General features: G+C 44.4%; 1 protein-coding gene across 1 annotated transcript in view; it reads right to left on the reverse strand.

Annotated features, from left to right (window-relative positions):
• Window positions 1–18,447, reverse strand: part of LOC115124499 (lysine-specific demethylase phf2-like) — a 159,652-nt gene that overhangs the window by 41,086 nt on the left and 100,119 nt on the right. The window contains exons 14-16 of the mRNA XM_065002119.1: window positions 8,021–8,139; window positions 6,559–6,722; window positions 5,052–5,119 (exon numbers count right to left, since the gene is read on the reverse strand). Of these exons, the coding sequence (XP_064858191.1) occupies window positions 5,052–5,119; window positions 6,559–6,722; window positions 8,021–8,139 (351 nt within the window). The remainder of the gene's footprint in view (window positions 1–5,051; window positions 5,120–6,558; window positions 6,723–8,020; window positions 8,140–18,447) is intronic.

Here is an 18,447-nt window from a genome sequence, read left to right on the forward strand (position 1 = left end):
TAAGTCAGAGCCGTCCAGAGTAGTGATGTTGGACAGGCGGGTAGGTGCAGGTAGCGATCGGTTGAAGAGCATGCATTTAGTTTTACTTGTATTTAAGAGCAATTGGAGGCCACGGAAGGAGAGTTGTATGGCATTGAAGCTTGCCTGGAGGGTTGTTAACACAGTGTCCAAAGAAGGGCCGGAAGTATACAGGATGTTAACACTATGAACCTGATAATAACACTATGAACCTGATAATAACACTATCAACCTGATAATAACACTATGAACCTGATATTAACACTATGAACCTGATATTAACATTATGAACCTGTTAACAATATGAACCTAATTATAACACTATGAACCTGTTAACACTATGAACCTGATAATAACACTATGAACCTGATAATAACACTATGAACCTGATAATAACACTATGAACCTGATAATAACACTATGAACCTGATGTTAACACTATGAACCTGATAATAACACTATGAACCTGATAATAACACTATCAACCTGATAATAACACTATGAACCTGATATTAACACTATGAACCTGATATTAACATTATGAACCTGTTAACAATATGAACCTAATTATAACACTATGAACCTGTTAACACTATGAACCTGATATGAACACTATGAACCTGATATTAACAAAAACAAATATTTTACCTCAGTTAAGAACAAATTCTTATTTTCAATGACTGCCTAGGAACAGTGGGTTAACTGCCTGTTCAGGGGCAGAACGACAGATTTGTACCTTGTCAGCTCGGGGGTTTGAACTTGCAACCTTCCAGTTACTAGTCCAACACTCTAGCCACCCATATGAACCTGTTATGAACACTATGAACCAGATATTAACACTATGAACCTGATATTAACACTATGAACCAGATATTAACACTATGGACCTGATATTAACACTATGAACCAGATATTAACACTATGGACCTGATATTAACACTATGGACCTGATATTAACACTATGGACCTGATATTAACACTATGGACCTGATAACACTATGGACCTGATATTAACACTATGGACCTGATAACACTGTGAATCTGTTAACACTACGAACCTGATATTAACACTATGAACATGATATTAACACTATGAACCTGATAACACTATGGACCTGATATTAACACTATGGACCTGATATTAACACTATGGACCTGATATTAACACTATGGACCTGATATTAACACTATGGACCTGATAACACTATGGACCTGATATTAACACTATGGACCTGATATTAACACTATGGACCTGATAACACTGTGAATCTGTTAACACTACGAACCTGATATTAACACTATGAACCTGATAACACTGTGAACCTGATAACACTATCCTGCTGACCTGAACTGAACCGTACTGTGCTGGCTCGGATATTTTCGTTTCACATCGTCTTTTCCAGCACAGTTCCAGACACTATGGTGGATGTGTAACCAGGCCAGTCCAGCACTGCTCTGCTCGGCTCAGTAGTGGTAGATGGCGCTGACAGACATGGCAGCTCTGCTTCTAGCTCCTAAGCAATTTTGCAGTATTTAAATTTTTTTGTTTGTTATTTCTTACATTATTAGCCACCATTTTTTGTGTTATTACATACAGCCGGAAATAACTTTTGGATTTGAGTGCGACGAAAACTCATCCGCATTACGAGCAAGAATACGACATTCCGAATTGGATAATTAGTTCTTACCCCCCAGTGCAATTGAACTTATCCCAGAGGCTGTTCCAAGACGCTGCCGGCAGAGAAGAGGTATTCGGAGTGGACCTCTAGTCCGACTCAGGAGGCGTGCACACTATCCACCCCTTCCAAGTGTATTACTATCTAATGTTCAGTCTCTGGACAATAACGTAGACGAGCTCAGGGCGAGGATCTCCTTCCAGAGAGACATCAGGGATTGTAACATACTCTATTTCACGGAGTCATGGCTCTCTCTGGATATACTGTCCCCGTCCATACAGCCAGCTGGGTTCTCAGTACATCACACAGACAGGAGTAAAGAGCTCTCCAGAAAGAAGAAAGGCGGTGGTGTATGTTTCATGATTAACTACTCATGGTGTGATAACATACAGGAACTCAAGTCTTTTTGTTCACATGACCTAGAATACCTCACAATCAAATGCAGACCGTATTACCTCCCAAGATAATTATCTTCGGTTATATTCACAGCCGTGTATATTCCTACTCAAGCCGATAACACGATAGCAGTCAAGGAACTACACTGGACTTGTGCAAACTGGAAACCATACAGTTGAAGTTGGAAGTTTACATACACCTTAGCCAAATACATTTAAACTCAGTTTTTCACAATTCCTGACATTTAATCCTAGTAAAAAATTCCCTGTCAATTAGGATTACCACTTTATTTTAGGAATGTGAAATGTCAGAATAATAGTAGATTTATTTGATTTATTTCAGCTTTTATTTCTTTCATCACATTCCCAGTGGGTCAGTCAATTTAGTGTATGTACTTCTGACCCACTGGAATTGTGATACAATGAGTTATAAGTGAAATAATCTGTCTGTAAACAATTGTTGGGAAAATGACTTGTGTCATGCATTAAGTAGATGTCCTAACCGACTTGCCAAAACTATAGTTTGTTAACAAGAAATATGTGGAGTGGTTGAAAAACACGTTTTAATGACTCCAACCTAAGTGTATGTAAACTTCCGACTTCAACTGTAGATGGCCGGGCAGGGTGGTTGTGGAGCCAGAGACAGCAGGGGTTCAAACTGTAGAACCCAGTTCCTACATTTGAATAAAGAAATAGATTAGGGTGAGTGTGGAGGCGGTATTATTTGTATCTGGGGATTTTAACAAAGCCAACTTGAGGAAAACGCTACTGAAGTTCTATCAACACATTGACTGTAGTACTCATGCTGGAAAAACACTTGACCACTGCTACTCCCCCTTCCGGGATGCCAACAAGGCCCTCCCCTGCCCTCCCTTCGGGCAAATCAGATCACAATTCCATTTTGCTCTTCACTTCCTATAGGCAGAAACTCAAACAGGAAGTACCCATGCTAAGGTCTAGTCAACGCTGGTCTGACCAATCGGAATCTATGCTTCAAGATTGTTTTGATCACGTGATATGTTACAGGTAGCCTTGGAGAATAACGTATACACGGACACGAAGACTGAGTTCATCAGGAAGTGTTTAGGGGATGTTGCTCCCACTGTGACTATTAATACCTACCCAAACCAGGAACCGAGGATAGACAGCAGCATTCGTGCAAAACCACCGCATTTAACCATGGCAAGGTGACTGGGAATATGGTTGAATTCAAACAGTGTAGTTATTCCCTCCGTAAGGCAATCAAACAGGCAAAATCCATAGCCGGGTCCTCAGAGCATGTGCAGACCAGCTGGCTGGTGTGTTTAGAGAAATATTCAATCTCTCCCCATCCCAGTCTGCTGTCCTCACTTGCTTCAAGATGTCCACCATTGTTCCTGTACCCAAGAAAGCAAAGGTAACTGAACTAAATGACTATCGCCCCGTAGCACTCACTTCTGTCATCATGAAGTGCTTTTGAGAGACAAGTCAAGGATCATATCACCTTCACCTTACCTGACATCCTAGACTCACTTCAATTTACATTCCGCCCAAATAGATCCACAGACGATGCAATCGCCATCACACTACACACCGTCCTATCCCATCTGGACAAGAGGAATACCTATGTAAGAAACCCACAACAACACAGAAACTGGGGAACGTAACAGCTGTTCATTGACTACACGTCAGCCTTCAACACCATAGTACCCAAGCTCATCATTAAGCTCGGAGCCCTGGGTCTGAACCCCTGGCGGGCCGCCCCTCCAAGCTCATCATTAAGCTCGGAGCCCTGGGTCTGAACCCCTGGCGGGCCGCCCCTCCAGGTGGTGAAGGTAGAAAACAAGACATCCACTTCACTGATCCTAAACACAGGGGCCCCACAAGGGTGTGTGCTCAGCCCCCTCCCGTACTCCCTGTTCACCCATGACTGCGTGGCCATGCACGCCTCCAACTCAATCATAAAGTTTGCAGATGACAAAACAGTAGTGGGCCTGATCACCAACAATGACGAGGGAGGAGGAGGTGAGGGCCCTTCTAGTGGAGTGGTGCCAAGAAAATAACATCCCTTTCAACGTCAAGAAGACGAAGGAGCTGATCGTGGACTTTAGGAAACAGCAGACTGAGCACGTCCCTATTCGCATCGACGGGACAACAGTGGAGAAGGTGGAAAGCTTCAAGTTCCTCTGTGTACACATCACTGACAAACTGAAATGGTCCACCCACACAGACAGTGTGGTGAAAAAGGCACAATAACACCTCTTCAACCTCAGGAGGCTGAAAAAATTTGGATTGTCCCCTAAAATCCAAACTTTTGCACAATTTAGAGTATCCTGTCAGCCTGTTCATCCCAATAAATCAAATTAAATGGATTTATAAAGCCCTTCTTACATCAGCTGATATCTCAAAGTGCTGTACAGAAACCGATAGGACAGCATCCAGAAGGCGAGGTCAGTACAGGTGCATCAAAGCTAGAACCGAGAGACTGAAAAACAGCTTCTATGTCAATGCTATCAGACTGTTAAATAGCCATCACTAGCCGGCTTCCACCCGGTTACTCAACCCTGCACCTTAGAGGGTGCTGCAAAATATATACATAGACATGGAATCACTGGTCACTTTAATAATGGAACACTGGTAACTTTAATAATGTTTACATACTGCTTTACTCAATTCATGTACAGCATATACTGTATTCTACTGTATTCTAGTCAATGCCACTCCGACATTGCTCGTCTTAATATGTATATATTTCTTAATTCCATTATTTTACTTTTAGCTGTGTGTATTGTTGTGAATTGTTAGGTATTACTGCATTTTGCTACACCTGCAATAACATCTGCTAAATATGTGTATGTGACCAATAACATTTGATTTGATTTGATTTAGTGTGAAAAGTGTCTGAGTGAACAGAATGTTAGATATTCTATTACTGGTCTTTACTTTGAGTATAGGTCATACCTTGGGAGAGGAGCTTACATACCTTGACATCAGAGGGGAGGAGCTTTGGCTTCTTGGATGGCTGGATTGCTTCTTTGATGTTGGACAGGACTGGCAGGGAGAGAAGAGAGAGTCAATCAACAACTATCCAATCACAAGAGAGTGTCAAATCAACAACTTGCCAATCAGAAGACAGGACTACTCTTTCACAATCTCAAAAAACCTAAGGTGAACTTTAATAGATGTATTTACTGCAGTATTGTGACAAAGAAATATATACAGTGCCTTTGGAAAGTATTCGGACCCCTTGACTTTTTCCACATTTTGTTATGTTACAGCCTTATTCTGAAATGGATTAAACTGTTTTCTAATTTAAATGAGAACTGAAATATCTAATTTACGTAAGTATTCAGATCCTTTACTCTGTACTTTGTTGAAGCATCTTTGACAGTGATTTCAGCCTCCAGTCTTCTTGGGTATGACCATACAAGCTTGGCACTCCTGTATTTGGGGAGTTTCTCCCATTCTTCTGTGGAGATCCTCTCAAGCTCTGTCAGGTTGGATGGGGAGCGTCGCTGCAAAGTTATTTCCAAGTCTCTCCAGAGATGTTAGATCGGGTTCAAGTCCAGGCTCTGGCTGGGCCACTCAATGACCAAGGACATTCAGAGACTTGTCCCGAAGCCACCCTCCCTGTGTTGTCTTGGCTGTGTGAAGGAGGATCAATGGAAACAGGATGCACCTGAGCTCAATTTTGAGTCTCATAGCAAAAGCTCTGAATACTTATGTAAATAAGGTATTTCTGTTTTCGCTTTGTCATTATGGGGTATTGTGTGTAGATTGCTGAGGAATTGTTTTTAAAATAAGGCTGTAAAGTAACAACATGTGGAAAAGGTATGTAATACAAAGCTAGAAACTGTGATATACCTTTTCTTGGCTGAAATATGTAGTGGTGTGATATAATCTTTTGCCAATATATAAATTAGCATAACTTGGCGCATTTTAGCTGCCCAATCGTAGTAAATTCTACCTGAAGGAAGTATTGACTTTCAAATAGAAAGTAGATATTCTCTAGGACTAGATTGACCAGGTGATAAACAATAGGGGGTAGTGTGTCACCAAGTCCTGAGGTAATGTTCCAGGGCACTCAGGTAAACAATAGGGGGTAGGTAGTGTGTCACCAAGTCCTGAGGTAATGTTCCAGGGCACTCAGGTAAACAATAGGGGGTAGGTAGTGTGTCACCAAGTCCTGAGGTAATGTTCCAGGGCACTCAGGTAAACAATAGGGGGTAGTGTGTCACCAAGTCCTGAGGTAATGTTCCAGGGCACTCAGGTAAACAATAGGGGGTAGGTAGTGTGTCACCAAGTCCTGAGGTAATGTTCCAGGGCACTCAGGTAAACAATAGGGGGTAGTGTGTCACCAAGTCCTGAGGTAATGTTCCAGGGCACTCAGGTAAACAATTGCCAACATTCGCAGTATTTGGAGCCACTGAGCTGCCAATTGTGGGGCATTTTACCTGACGGTAATATTTACTTTCAAACAGAAAACTCACAGGATAAGTCTCTCTTTTTCCTCCTGATGGGGAACTCATCAATCTTCAGCTCTCCTTCGTCTGACACGTACTCATACTCGTCTCTCACCGGCTTGGCCTTGTCCTCCTTTAGGTTTTGTAACGAGCTGAACACACTGGAGTTAGTCTGGGGCTTCAGCTTAGAACTGAGAGAGAGAGAAACATACACAGATTAACCCTTTACACTGGTGGGAACTTGAACATTTCCTTCCAGAATAAATATGAAAAGCATAACCATGGAAGCAATTGAAAGGGAACAGTTTCAAGATAATGGGAAAATGATTAGACCAAAGTTGAGGACACAACTATTCAATGGCCCAAGGCTGAATACAAAACACTACACTGTGGATTTTATGTGCATTTTACTTTTACTGTACTTTTCTCCACATTCGTTTATAACGAAATCTGAAAATACTCTGGATACACTTAGTAACATCATAAGAATATTCCTGGAAAATGTGGAGAAGGTGCAACAATACACAAGAAAATGACAAGGGTTTGAGTGAGCAGACAGACACACTAGTGTCTACAATTGGAAACATACTTTACGACACAGAGCAGTCTCCTACTAGAAGATGCTTTATGAATGAAGACTCTCCGACTAGAATGTGCTTTATGACTCAGAGAACAGTCTCCTACTAGAATGTGCTTTATGACTCAGAGAGCAGTCTCTAACTAGAAGGTGCTTTATGACTCAGAGAAGAGTCTCCAACTAGAAGGTTCTTTATGACTCAGAGAACAGTCTTAATCTAGAACTTGCTTTATGACTCAGAGCAGTCTCCTACTAGACGATGCTGTATGACTCAGAGAAGAGTCTCCAACTAGAAGGTGCTTTATGACTCAGATAACAGTCTCCTACTAGAAGGTGCTTTATGCCTCAGAGAACAGTCTCCAACTGGAAGGTGCTTTATGACTCAGAGAACAGTCTCCTACTAGAATGTGCTTTATGACTCAGAGAGCAGTCTCTAACTAGAAGGTGCTTTATGACTCAGAGAAGAGTCTCCAACTAGAAGGTTCTTTATGACTCAGAGAACAGTCTCCTACTAGAAGGTGCTTTATGACTGAGAGAACAGTCTCCAACTAGAAGGCGCTTTATGACTCAGAAGAGTCTCCATCTAGTAAATGCTTTATGACTCATGAGAAGAGTCTCCAACTAGAAGGTTCTTTATGACTCAGAGAAGAGTCTCACTGTGTTTATTAAGCTCTGATGTCATATATAGCATGTTACTATAACACCACTGTGTTTATAATCTGCCATTTTGAGTAAAACACTTTACAGGATTGTAAGGATGTGAATTCACCTTAACAATGGATAGGTCTCACTCTCTCCAAGGACAGATGCATCACACACACACACACACACACACACACACACACACACACATACACACACACACTAACACACACAGGTGAGAACCACATTGCTCCAGTATACAGTGCTTACCCTAGTAACTTCTTGTGTGTCATTGAAAAGGCAAACTTGTCTTTGTTGCCCGACAGTGGCGTTCTCTCAAACTTGTGCACTTCAGTTTCCATCTTCAATAAGGAATCTGGTTTACTGTTCTGTAATGGACATGAACAACAAAGATCACTTTATGTCATACACTGGCAGAAGGCCAGACAGGTGTAGAACAAGGTGTAGAACAGGATGTAGAACAGGGTGTAGAACAGGGTGTAGAACAATGTGTAGAACAGGATGTAGAACAGGGTGTAGAACAGGGTGTAGAACAGGATGTAGAACAATGTGTAGAACAAGGTGTAGAACAGGATGTAGAACAGGGTGTAGAACAGGGTGTAGAACAGGATGTAGAACAGGGTGTAGAACAATGTGTAGAACAGGGTGTAGAACAATGTGTAGAACAGGGTGTAGAACAGGGTGTAGAACAATTTAACAGGACCATACAATTAAAGCATTACAACATTTCCTGTTAGAATATTTGAGGCCTGCTAAAATAATATACCGAATACTCAAATCAGCAAAAAGGTTAATCAAATCTGAATGATTGGAATATTTGGGCTCAGCCCCAGTGTTGATCCTGGTAAGGCTGATGAAGATGATCTACTTTGAGATGACCCTGATATCTATACAGTCCAGAACACCATGTGAACACTCCTTGGCATCGTGCTCTGTGTTTTGGAAGAGTTATCTATACAGTCCAGAACACCATGTGAACACTCCTTGGCATCGTGCTCTATGTTTTGGAAGAGTTATCTATACAGTCCAGAACACCATGTGAACACTCCTTGGCATCGTGCTCTGTGTTTTGGAAGAGTTATCTATACAGTCCAGAACACCATGTGAACACTCCTTGGCATCGTGCTCTGTGTTTTGGAAGAGTTATCTATACAGTCCAGAACACCATGTGAACACTCCTTGGCATCGTGCTCTATGTTTTGGAAGAGTTATCTATACAGTCCAGAACACCATGTGAACACTCCTTGGCATCGTGCTCTATGTTTTGGAAGAGTTATCTATACAGTCCAGAACACCATGTGAACACTCCTTGGCATCGTGCTCTGTGTTTTGGAAGAGTTATCTATACAGTCCAGAACACCATGTGAAACTCCTTGGCATCGTGCTCTGTGTTTTGGAAGAGTTATCTATACAGTCCAGAACACCATGTGAACACTCCTTGGCATCGTGCTCTATGTTTTGGAAGAGTTATCTATACAGTCCAGAACACCATGTGAACACTCCTTGGCATCGTGCTCTATGTTTTGGAAGAGTTATCTATACAGTCCAGAACACCATGTGAACACTCCTTGGCATCGTGCTCTGTGTTTTGGAAGAGTTATCTATACAGTCCAGAACACCATGTGAACACTCCTTGGCATCGTGCTCTGTGTTTTGGAAGAGTTATCTATACAGTCCAGAACACCATGTGAACACTCCTTGGCATCGTGCTCTATGTTTTGGAAGAGAGCCATCGAAGTAAACACAATAAAGAAGAATTCTAAAACATCCTTAAAAAGGACCACAAAAAGTAATAGCACTAATAATTACAGGAGTTTACTTCAGAGTCATTCAATTAAGGGAATTATGCCACATTATATCAGGCAACGTACAATCTGATGGGAGTCCACTTGACAAAAAAGTATCCTTCTTTAGTTGCAACCTGGGTGTCATATTATCCATTACATACACATGTTTCAGTCCCTGAGTCCAGTGAATTAGTTGGAAGCTGTGGTTTGTGCCAATTGAATGTAAACATTTTCTGTGCGATCACTAACAGTACCCTTAACATGCATATTTATTTTTCACCTTCCAGGTTACAAGTTATTACCCTCAATAAAATGAACATTGGTTCCAGTGGTAACTTAATGTCTAGGATTGTCTTACAGAACCCCTGTCACTTTATCCCAGAATAAATTTGTGTAGTCTCCTATTGGTCAACCACCCCTCCAACATAGTGCTCAAGCTTTTGGAGCAAATTTCAATATCAAGAAAGTTGTTCTAAAGTATGAAATCTTCCTTTTCCAGGCAAACTCCACACTGGGCTGATTTGTGCATTTGTGACTACTTTCACATATTCTCTCCGATGATTAATCTTCTATCACCACATTCATTTCTAGATCCCATTTTCCTTTAACATCCTGCGTGTGTTCAGATGTGGTCATCTCTATCCTTTTAGATAACTTAGCCACCTCTTTTTGGATGTTATTTCACCTTACTGTGGAAGGACCACCAGAGGGCAGGCTGGGCTCCCAGATAGCAGCCCAACAAGGTAACCAGAGGGCAGGCTGGGCTCACGGATAGCAGCCCAACAAGGTAACCAGAGGGCAGGCTGGGCTCACGGATAGCAGCCCAACAAGGTAACCAGAGGGCAGGCTGGGCTCCCAGATAGCAGCCCAACAAGGTAACCAGAGGGCAGGCTGGGCTCCCAGATAGCAGCCCAACAAGGTAACCAGAGGGCAGGCTGGGCTCACGGATAGCAGCCCAACAAGGTAACCAGAGGGCAGGCTGGGCTCCCAGATAGCAGCCCAACAAGGTAACCAGAGGGCAGGCTGGGCTCACGGATAGCAGCCCAACAAGGTAACCAGAGGGCAGGCTGGGCTCCCAGATAGCAGCCCAACAAGGTAACCAGAGGGCAGGCTGGGCTCACGGATAGCAGCCCAACAAGGTAACCAGAGGGAGGGCAGGCTGGGCTCCCAGATAGCAGCCCAACAAGGTAACCAGAGGGCAGGCTGGGCTCCCAGATAGCAGCCCAACAAGGTAACCAGAGGGCAGGCTGGGCTCCCAGATAGCAGCCCAACAAGGTAACCAGAGGGCAGGCTGGGCTCACGGATAGCAGCCCAACAAGGTAACCAGAGGGCAGGCTGGGCTCCCAGATAGCAGCCCAACAAGGTAACCAGAGGGCAGGCTGGGCTCACGGATAGCAGCCCAACAAGGTAACCAGAGGGCAGGCTGGGCTCACGGATAGCAGCCCAACAAGGTAACCAGAGGGCAGGCTGGGCTCCCAGATAGCAGCCCAACAAGGTAACCAGAGGGCAGGCTGGGCTCCCAGATAGCAGCCCAACAAGGTAACCAGAGGGCAGGCTGGGCTCACGGATAGCAGCCCAACAAGGTAACCAGAGGGCAGGCTGGGCTCACGGATAGCAGCCCAACAAGGTAACCAGAGGGCAGGCTGGGCTCCCAGATAGCAGCCCAACAAGGTAACCAGAGGGCAGGCTGGGCTGGCAGCCCAACAAGGTAACCAGAGGGCAGGCCCAGATAGCAGCCCAACAAGGTAACCAGAGGGCAGGCTGGGCTCCCAGATAGCAGCCCAACAAGGTAACCAGAGGGCAGGCTGGGCTCCCAGATAGCAGCCCAACAAGGTAACCAGAGGGCAGGCTGGGCTCCCAGATAGCAGCCCAACAAGGTAACCAGAGGGCAGGCTGGGCTCACGGATAGCAGCCCAACAAGGTAACCAGAGGGCAGGCTGGGCTCCCAGATAGCAGCCCAACAAGGTAACCAGAGGGCAGGCTGGGCTCCCGGATAGCAGCCCAACAAGGTAACCAGAGGGCAGGCTGGGCTCACGGATAGCAGCCCAACAAGGTAACCAGAGGGCAGGCTGGGCTCCCAGATAGCAGCCCAACAAGGTAACCAGAGGGCAGGCTGGGCTCCCAGATAGCAGCCCAACAAGGTAACCAGAGGGCAGGCTGGGCTCACGGATAGCAGCCCAACAAGGTAACCAGAGGGCAGGCTGGGCTCACGGATAGCAGCCCAACAAGGTAACCAGAGGGCAGGCTGGGCTCCCAGATAGCAGCCCAACAAGGTAACCAGAGGGCAGGCTGGGCTCCCGGATAGCAGCCCAACAAGGTAACCAGAGGGCAGGCTGGGCTCCCAGATAGCAGCCCAACAAGGTAACCAGAGGGCAGGCTGGGCTCCCGGATAGCAGCCCAACAAGGTAACCAGAGGGCAGGCTGGGCTCACGGATAGCAGCCCAACAAGGTAACCAGAGGGCAGGCTGGGCTCCCAGATAGCAGCCCAACAAGGTAACCAGAGGGCAAGGTAATAGCAGCCCAACAAGGTAACCAGAGGGCAGGCTGGGCTCCCAGATAGCAGCCCAACAAGGTAACCAGAGGGCAGGCTGGGCTCCCAGATAGCAGCCCAACAAGGTAACAGAGGGCAGGCTGGGCTCCCAGATAGCAGCCCAACAAGGCAGAGGGCAGGCTGGGCTCCCAGATAGCAGCCCAACAAGGTAACCAGAGGGCAGGCTGGGCTCCCAGATAGCAGCCCAACAAGGTAACCAGAGGGCAGGCTGGGCTCCCAGATAGCAGCCCAAGGTAACAAGGTAACCAGAGCCCAACAAGGCAGATAGCAGCCCAACAAGGCTGGGCTCCCAGATAGCAGCCCAACAAGGTAACCAGAGGGCAGGCTGGGCTCCCAGATAGCAGCCCAACAAGGTAACCAGAGGGCAGGCTGGGCTCCCAGATAGCAGCCCAACAAGGTAACCAGAGGGCAGGCTGGGCTCCCAGATAGCAGCCCAACAAGGTAACCAGAGGCAATTAAGCACAGCTGATGGTACTAATGACATATTCTCTTTCCCCTACAAAAGAGAGAATGGAACCAGCAGAGAGGGGGGAAAACTATCTCTGGAAGATGGCCACCAAGAGAGGGGAGCTATCGATGAAGAACGATTAAGACGGTGACAAACCCGTGACTTTTGTTGTAGTTTAAAGAGTATTGTGTTCCTGTTTCATCTGGAGAAGATGTGTGTTTTTCCTTAGGAGATTTTCATTGATTATGTTGGAGTGTTTGTGTTGACCAAATTACCTCAATAGAGAACTGTGTTCAATCAAGAACACCTTCTCCTGACTCGTTTATTCCACCTTTCCGCTTTATTGCCAAGGAATTGTTCATGATGTTCTCTCGTGTGGGCCTCCCCAAGACTATCTTAACTGATCAAGGAACCCCGTTCATGTCCCGGTTGATGAAGGACTTGTGTCAGTTATATCAGGTTCAACAGATACGTACAAGCATATTCCACCCTCAAACAGACGGGTTGTGTGAACACTTGAACAAAATGATTAAAAGCATGTTGAGAAGAGTGGTGTCCCGAGACGGGAAAAACTGGGACATGCTTCTCCCACACTTAATGTTTGCCCTGCGAGAAGTACCCCAGGCATCCACTGGATTCTCTCCGTTTGAATTGCTCTATGGCAGACCCTGTCGAGGGATCCTCGACTTAGCCAAGAAGACCTGGGAGACTCAACCATGCCCCTTTCGATCCACAATAGAACACGTTACCCTGATGAGAGACCGCCTGTCAGCAGTGTGGCCCATAGTAAAAGAGCATATGGAGAAGGCACAAAGGACCCAAGGCCGTGCCTATGATAAGTCTGCGACACCCGTGAGTTCACCGTGGGAGAGAAAGTGATGGTGCCCACGGCCGAACACCGCTTGCTGGCACTGTGGAGGGGCCCCTACGAGGTAATGAAAAGGGTCTCACCGGTCAATTACCTCATCAAGCAGAGAGAATGGAACCAGCAGATAGGGGGAAAACTATCTCTGGAAGATGGCCACCAAGAGAGGGGAGCTATCGATGAAGAACGATTAAGACGGTGACAAACCCGTGACTTTTGTTGTAGTTTAAAGAGTATTGTGTTCCTGTTTCATCTGGAGAAGATGTTTTTCCTTGGGAGATATTCATTGATTATGTTGTATTGACCAAATTCCCTCAATAGAAAACCTTCTCCTGACTCGTTTTTTCCTTTTTCTGCCCATCTTCTAAAGCCTCTGTCCATTCTGGATGGCTTAAGGTCGGCATCGCTAGTCATTTTCATGGCCCTTGAGAGCGAAGTTGGCATTTCCTGTTTTTCTTACACTCTGAAGGTATGGACAGCAGTATCTTATCCATTCATTCTTCCATCTAACTTTCTTCCAATACAATTGGCCTAAAATGAAGCTGTATATTTCTGGACATGAACGTTGCTCAATTTGTATAGACCCAAAATCTTGTTTAATCCAAGCCACCAAAGTTTAATTGCGTGGCTCAAAAGTATATATTTTAATTGGATAAGCCCCAAAATATATATTTTAATTGGGTAAGCCCAGGCCATCTTTATCTTTGGGTAAAAATAGTCTCACTCTAGGTCTCTTGTTTAGCCACATGAATTTATAAAGAAGCTTATGGGTAATGCATGAAATAGAAAGAGCAATCTGGGTAATACAGTGGGGCAAAAAAGTATTTAGTCAGCCACCAATTGTGCAAGTTCTCCCACTTAAAAAGATGAGGCCTGTAATTTTCATAGGTACACTTCAACTATGACAGACAAAATGAAAAAAACAAATCCAGAAAATCACGTTGTAGGATTTAATGAATTTATTTGCAAATTATGGTGGTAAATAAGTATTTGGTCAATAACAAAAGTTTCTCAATACTTTGTTATATACCCTTTGTTAGCAATGACAGAGGTCAAATGTTTTCTGTCAGTCTTCACAAGGTTTTCACACACTGTTGCTGGTATTTTGGCCCATTCCTCCATGCAGATCTCCTGTAGAGCAGTGATGTTTTGGGGCTGTTGCTGGGCAACATGGACTTTCAACTCCCTCCAAAGATTTTCTATGGGGTTGATCTGGAGACTGGCTAGGCCACTCCAGGACCTTGAAATGCTTCTTAAGAAGCCACTCCTACTGTTGTAACTTTAATGTGTTACAGAGTTAATGTTTAAGTTAATTCATTGAGCTGTATCTAAAGATATTTCTTTACAGTTATTTACATATGTAATTGTATTGGTTTGTATTGAATTACGCTTTTTGACTGCAAGTTCCAGAATGCCTTGCGACAGGAATGAGAGAACGCGCCAGTTATGTGCAGGTGCAAAGTGATTAAGCTGATTTTCCGATAGCATCTTACCTGCATTGCTCTGTAGTATCTAAAGTTGTTAAATGTAACGTGAACAAGTATTATTACTAAAAGAAGCTTTCATATCAAACCCGACGTCCCGAGTCATTACTTTGAAGTTGGCAAATCTAAAACTTACGAAGCCACTCCTTCGTTGCCCGGGCGGCGTGTTTGGGATCATTGTCATGCTGAAAGACCCAGCCACGTTTCATCTTCAATGCCCTTGCTGATGGACGGAGGTTTTCACTCAATCTCACGATACATGGCCCCATTCTTTCCTTTACACGGATCAGTCGTCCTGGTCCCTTTGCAGAAAAACAGCCCCAAAGCATGATGTTTCCACCCCCATGCTTCACAGTAGGTATGGTGTTCTTTGGATGCAACTCTGCATTCTTTGTCCTCCAAACACGACGAGTTGAGTTTTTACCAAAAAGTTCTATTTTGGTTTCATCTGACCATATGACATTCTCCCAATCTTCTTCTGGATCATCCAAATGCTCTCTAGCAAACTTCAGACGGGCCTGGACATGTACTGGCTTAAGCAGGGGGACACGTCTGGCACTGCAGGATTTGAGTCCCTGGCGGCGTAGTGTGTTACTGATGGTAGGCTTTGTTACTTTGGTCCCAGCTCTCTGCAGGTCATTCACTAGGTCCCCCGTGTGGTTCTGGGATTTTTGCTCACCGTTCTTGTGATCATTTTGACCCCACGGGGTGAGATCTTGCGTGGAGCCCCAGATCGAGGGAGATTATCAGTGGTCTTGTATGTCTTCAATTTCCTAATAATTGCTCCCACAGTTGATTTCTTCAAAACAAGCTGCTTACCTATTGCAGATTCAGTCTTCCCAGCCTGGTGCAGGTCTACGATTTTGTTTCTGGTGTCCTTTGACAGCTCTTTGGTCTTGGCCATAGTGGAGTTTGGAGTGTGACTGTTTGAGGTTGTGGACAGGTGTCTTTTATACTGATAACAAGTTCGAACAGGTTCCATTAATACAGGTAACGAGTGGAGGACAGAGGAGCCTCTTAAAGAAGAAGTTACAGGTCTGTGAGAGCCAGCTCTTCTAGTTGATCGGGGCAGCTCTAGCAGGGCAAGAATTTGGCGAACTGACTTGTCGGAAAGGTGGCATCCTATGACGGCACCACGTTGAAAACCACTGAGCTCTTCAGCAAGGCCATTCTGCTGCCAATGTTTGTCTATGGAGATTATATGGCTGTTTTCTCGGTTGTATAAACCTGTCAGCAATGTGTGGCCCTGAAATAGCCAAATCCACTAATTTGAAGGGGTGTCCACATACTTTTAGTGTAGTACTAGTTAACAAGTTTCCATTTGGGTCGGAGCTGTCTTCAAGCTTGTTTTCCCGTTCATGATATCACCGGCAACCCGAGTTCAGCCCATGTGGACACCAATGCTTCCCACAGTTGTGTCAAGTTGGCTGGATGTCCTTGGGGTGGTGGACCATTCTTGATAAACAAGGGAAACTGTTGAGCATGAAAAACCTGGCAGAGTTGCAGTTCTTCACACAAACCGGTGCGCCTGGCACCTACTACCATACCCCGTTCAAAGGCACTTAAATATTTTGTCTTGCCCATTCACCCTCTGAATGGCACACATACACAATCCATGTCTCAATTCTTCTTTAACCTGTCTCCTCTCCTTCATCAACACTGATTGAAGTGAATTTAACAGGTGACATCAATAAGGATCATAGCTCTCACCTGGATTCACTTGGCCAGTATATGTCATGTGCCCAATATTTAGTACACTAAATATATATCCTGGTCTGTGATGACCTTGCTCTACCTAACTCCCTCCCCCTCTATCTACATCTCAATCTACCAGGGCCTCCAGTCTAGCTAATTACAGTCTTTACAGGAAATAGGGTGCCATTTGGGACGCCCAAAGCAGGACTCCCAGCAGATGTGAATGCTTATTGGTGAATGTTGTGGAGAGGACATAGTTGTGAGGACTGAGCCGGTTGGTGGGGCCCAGGTTCTAGAAGCTTTAAACAGTCCAGCCTGTTGGTGGGGCCCAGGTTCTAGAAGCTCAAAACAGTTCAGCCTGTTTGTTTAGCTGATCTATAGTGAGTTAAATACATTTTTCTGTTGGACCTCAGCTTCTCAGCTTTAATTGAACAGAACCACTTACATACTTGTTTATCTGCTTTCTCTTTCTGTTGAAGCATCATTATCATGTCTACATTGGTGTTTTTAAAGCATGCCTAGACAGCCTCGACTCAAACTATTCTGAAACGTACATTATATTAACCTTTCATATTCTGTATGTTATATTAACCTTTACTATTCTCCATCTTACCTAAATTAACTTCTTTATATTTTTGGTCTGCAGCTTCCCTTATATTTAAAACTCTAAATGTTCTGTACCTTACCCAACTGAAACTGTTCTGTACCTTACCCAACTGAAACTGTTCTGTACCTTACCCAACTGAAACTGTTCTGTACCTTACCCAACTGAAACTGTTCTGTACCTTACCCAAATGAAACTGTTCTGTTCCTTACCCAACTGAAACTGTTCTGTTCCTTACCCAACTGAAACTGTTCTGTTCCTTACCCAACTGAAACTGTTCCTTACCCAACTGAAACTGTACTGTACCTTACCCAACTGAAACTGTTCTGTACCTTACCCAACTGAAACTGTTCTGTACCTTACCCAACTGAAACTGTACTGTACCTTACCCAACTGAAACTGTACTGTACCTTACCCAACTGAAACTGTTCTGTTCCTTACCCAACTGAAACTGTTCTGTTCCTTACCCAACTGAAACTGTTCTGTTCCTTACCCAACTGAAACTGTTCTGTTCCTTACCCAACTGAAACTGTACTGTACCTTACCCAACTGAAACTGTTCCTTACCCAACTGAAACTGTACTGTACCTTACCCAACTGAAACTGTTCTGTACCTTACCCAACTGAAACTGTACTGTACCTTACCCAACTGAAACTGTTCTGTTCCTTACCCAACTGAAACTGTTCTGTTCCTTACCCAACTGAAACTGTTCTGTTCCTTACCCAACTGAAACTGTACTGTACCTTACCCAACTGAAACTGTTCTGTACCTTACCCAACTGAAACTGTACTGTACCTTACCCAACTGAAACTGTACCTTACCCAACTGAAACTGTACCTTTCCCAACTGAAACTGTTCTGTTCCTTACCCAACTGAAACTGTACTGTACCTTACCCAACTGAAACTGTTCTGTTCCTTACCCAACTGAAACGGTTCTGTTCCTTACCAAACTGAAACGGTTCTGTTCCTTACCCAACTGAAACTGTTCTGTACCTTACCCAACTGAAACTGTTCCTTACCCAACTGAAACTGTTCTGTACCTTACCCAACTGAAACTGTTCTGTACCTTACCCAAATGAAACTGTTCTGTTCCTTACCCAACTGAAACTGTTCTGTTCTGTTCCTTACCCAACTGAAACTGTTCTGTTCCTTACCCAACTGAAACTGTTCTGTTCCTTACCCAGCTGAAACTGTTCCTTACCCAACTGAAACTGTACTGTACCTTACCCAACTGAAACTGTT

This window comes from Oncorhynchus nerka, linkage group LG15, assembly GCF_034236695.1.
Source record: "Oncorhynchus nerka isolate Pitt River linkage group LG15, Oner_Uvic_2.0, whole genome shotgun sequence".
Taxonomy (NCBI): domain Eukaryota; kingdom Metazoa; phylum Chordata; class Actinopteri; order Salmoniformes; family Salmonidae; genus Oncorhynchus; species Oncorhynchus nerka.